Source organism: Idiotropiscis lumnitzeri, chromosome 11, assembly GCF_059441095.1.
Source record: "Idiotropiscis lumnitzeri isolate Australia: NSW breed Sydney's pygmy pipehorse chromosome 11, RoL_Ilum_1.0, whole genome shotgun sequence".
Lineage (NCBI taxonomy): Eukaryota > Metazoa > Chordata > Actinopteri > Syngnathiformes > Syngnathidae > Idiotropiscis > Idiotropiscis lumnitzeri.
This window is the reverse complement of record NC_142401.1, coordinates 21,655,354-21,658,079: the sequence shown is the minus strand read 5'-3', so window position 1 is coordinate 21,658,079 and position 2,726 is coordinate 21,655,354. Positions and strand designations below refer to the sequence as shown.

Here is a 2,726-nt window from a genome sequence, read left to right as displayed (position 1 = left end):
AAAAATGCCTTAATGACGCTGTTGAAATCTTGTCTCCTGAAGACAACAAACTAAAACGAAGCATATCAGATGTCCAACTCTCGCGCCACACTGTTGAACGCAGAATATCGGACATTAACACTGCTATTGAATCACAGTTGCACTCTGACCTTCAAGCATGTGAGTATTTTAGTGTGGCATTGGATGAGAGCTGTGACATACAAGACAAGCCTCAGTTAGCAATTTTTGCACGGTCTGTGTCAAACGAATGTATGATCAAAGAAGAATTCCTTGATATTGTGCCATTAAAAGACAGAACCCGTGGCATAGATGTGAAAGAAACGATGATGGCTGCATTTGCAAAAGCGAACCTGCCCATAGCAAAACTAACTGCAATAGCCACGGATGGAGCGCCGGCCATGATCGGATCCGTGAACGGGCTTGTGGGGCTATGTAAAACTGATCAAACATTTCCCGACTTTTGGAATTTCCATTGCATCATCCACAGGGAGCAACTCGTGTCTAAATCATTGAATTCAGACAACGTCATGAAGCCTGTGATGGAAATCGTGAACTACATCCGCACACACGCGCTTAACCACAGGCAATTTAGGAGTCTCATCGCTGAGCTGGACCAAGGGCTTCCAGGTGACCTGCCGCTGCACTGCACTGTGAGGTGGCTGTCAAAAGGCAAAGTGCTCTCTCGCTTCTTTGAGCTTTTGGATGCCGTAAAACTGTTCATGGAAGAGAAGGGCGAGGACTATCCCGAGCTCTCGGACCTCGAGTGGATTATGGATCTGGCATTTTTGGTCGACATGCTGTGTCACTTGGACAGACTGAACCTGACCCTGCAAGGTAAGTTAAAAATGCTGCCTGACCTCGTGCAATGTGTGTTTGCGTTTATCAACAAACTGAAACTGTTCAAGACGCAAATTCAAAAGAAAGATTTAACGCATTTTCCCACTCTGCTAAAAGCCAGTGAACATGTCACCAGTGCCGCCCTGAAAAAGAAAAGAGACAAATATGCAACGCTGATTGAAAACTTACACGAAAGCTTTGTGACCCGGTTCCGTGATCTACAACTGAAAAGACCACAGATTACGTTCCTTGTCGACCCATTTAATGCGGAGATGGACTGTTTGAAAATCCCGCTCGTCACAGATGAGGCTGCGGCGGAGTTGGAGATGATCGATCTTTGTGAGGAGGATCAACTGAAAGCTGTTTTCAGGGAAGGGACCATTGAGTTCTGGAAACGTGTGCCAATGGAAAAATACCCCAACATCAAACGGGCTGTGCTAAAGATCCTGTCGATGTTTGGGTCAACGTACGTCTGCGAGTCTGTGTTTTCCACCCTGAAACATGTGAAATCAAAGCATCGATCTGTTTTGACTGACACTCATGTGAAAGAGTTGCTTCGAGTGGCAACAACGGAATACAAGCCAGATTTGAGGAGGATTGTTCAGGACAAGGAATGCCAGAAGTCCCACTAAGCAGCATAGTAAGAGAAAAATGTCACTGAAAATTGTTATATTTTTGTTTGTGGACTTGCTTGAACTGAGAGTTTATGTGTGTGTGAGACAGTGCACACAATGTTAACTGTTGAAAAAAATAACTGTCATTATCTTGCTGTGGGTCATTTTCAATAAATCTGGCTGAGCAGAGGCCTGTGTGTGTCTCTCTCTGTGTGTGCGCGCACACACACATGATGCATGGAATGATGTTCATGTGTGCCCATGTATGATGTGGCTCTTTGCAGTAACACAGTAAAAAAAGTGGCTCTTAGTCTCTGACTGGTTGGCCACCCCTGCTCATGAGGGTCGAGGGCGTGCCTTTCCCAGAAGGCTTCGGGAAGTAGTCAGTGTCCACCCCAAACTGGTTGCCAGCTAATTACACACAAACAACCATTCACACGCAGATTCACACCTAGGGAGAATTTAGAGTCTTCTACTAACCTACCATACAGAGATGGGCATTCCTTCCCAGGGACAGAACAGTCCAGGACGGATAACCATTTTTTTGGACGGAGGATCAGAAGTTTTTTTTAAAAACGGACTAAGCAAGGACAGAAGCATGTTTTTGTGTGTCTTTGATCATCCCAAACCAGGTTAGCCCTAACAGGTGCCCATATCGCCTGACAGAAACACGCCCAGTCTGTCTTCAGAAGCAGAAATCCCTTTATTGTGTGTGTAACTGCCAATATACAACTTATATCTCAACGCGCCAGACTGGGACCACCACCAAGATGCTTGAGGCACGGATTTATAAAAATAACCTTTTTCTTCTTGGTTAATTATCATCATAATTATCATAGTAGCTACTTTTGTGTTGTGAAATACCAATGTTGCGTTGCTGAACACCAACACAATAAAACTATTAAGAAACAGTAATGTCGTTTTTGTATGATTGATGGCCATTCTTATGTAAAAGTCAAAGATGGGCCTCACTGAAATTAATGCTTTTTTTTTTTGCATGCGAGTGTCCTGCACGTTTTTCAAAGTGGCATTGTATATGTGCCAAGACATCTGTAAAAATGCATGTATTTGTAAACAAGGACAATGAGGTTGACAGGCACTTAGGGCAGAAGTCTAAGATGTTTCATTTATATAAAAAAAAAAGCTTACGTCGCTTAATATGTCAAAAAATGACAATCACTCATCCCCAAAATGTATGCGGACATCTACTTATGGCCACATCAACCTCTAAAAATATTGCCCCAATATTTTGTATTTTATGGACGACACATTTCT

At 43.4% G+C, this 2,726-nt stretch overlaps 1 protein-coding gene across 1 annotated transcript; it reads left to right on the top strand.

Annotated features, from left to right (window-relative positions):
• The first annotated feature begins 527 nt into the window (after window positions 1-527).
• LOC148328357 (general transcription factor II-I repeat domain-containing protein 2A-like) lies at window positions 528-1,469 on the top strand. Its single transcript, XM_088309997.1, has 2 exons — window positions 528-834; window positions 955-1,469. Exons 1-2 carry the CDS (start codon window positions 528-530, stop codon window positions 1,467-1,469), a joined length of 822 nt encoding a protein of 273 aa, XP_088166123.1.
• The last annotated feature ends 1,257 nt before the right edge of the window (window positions 1,470-2,726 follow it).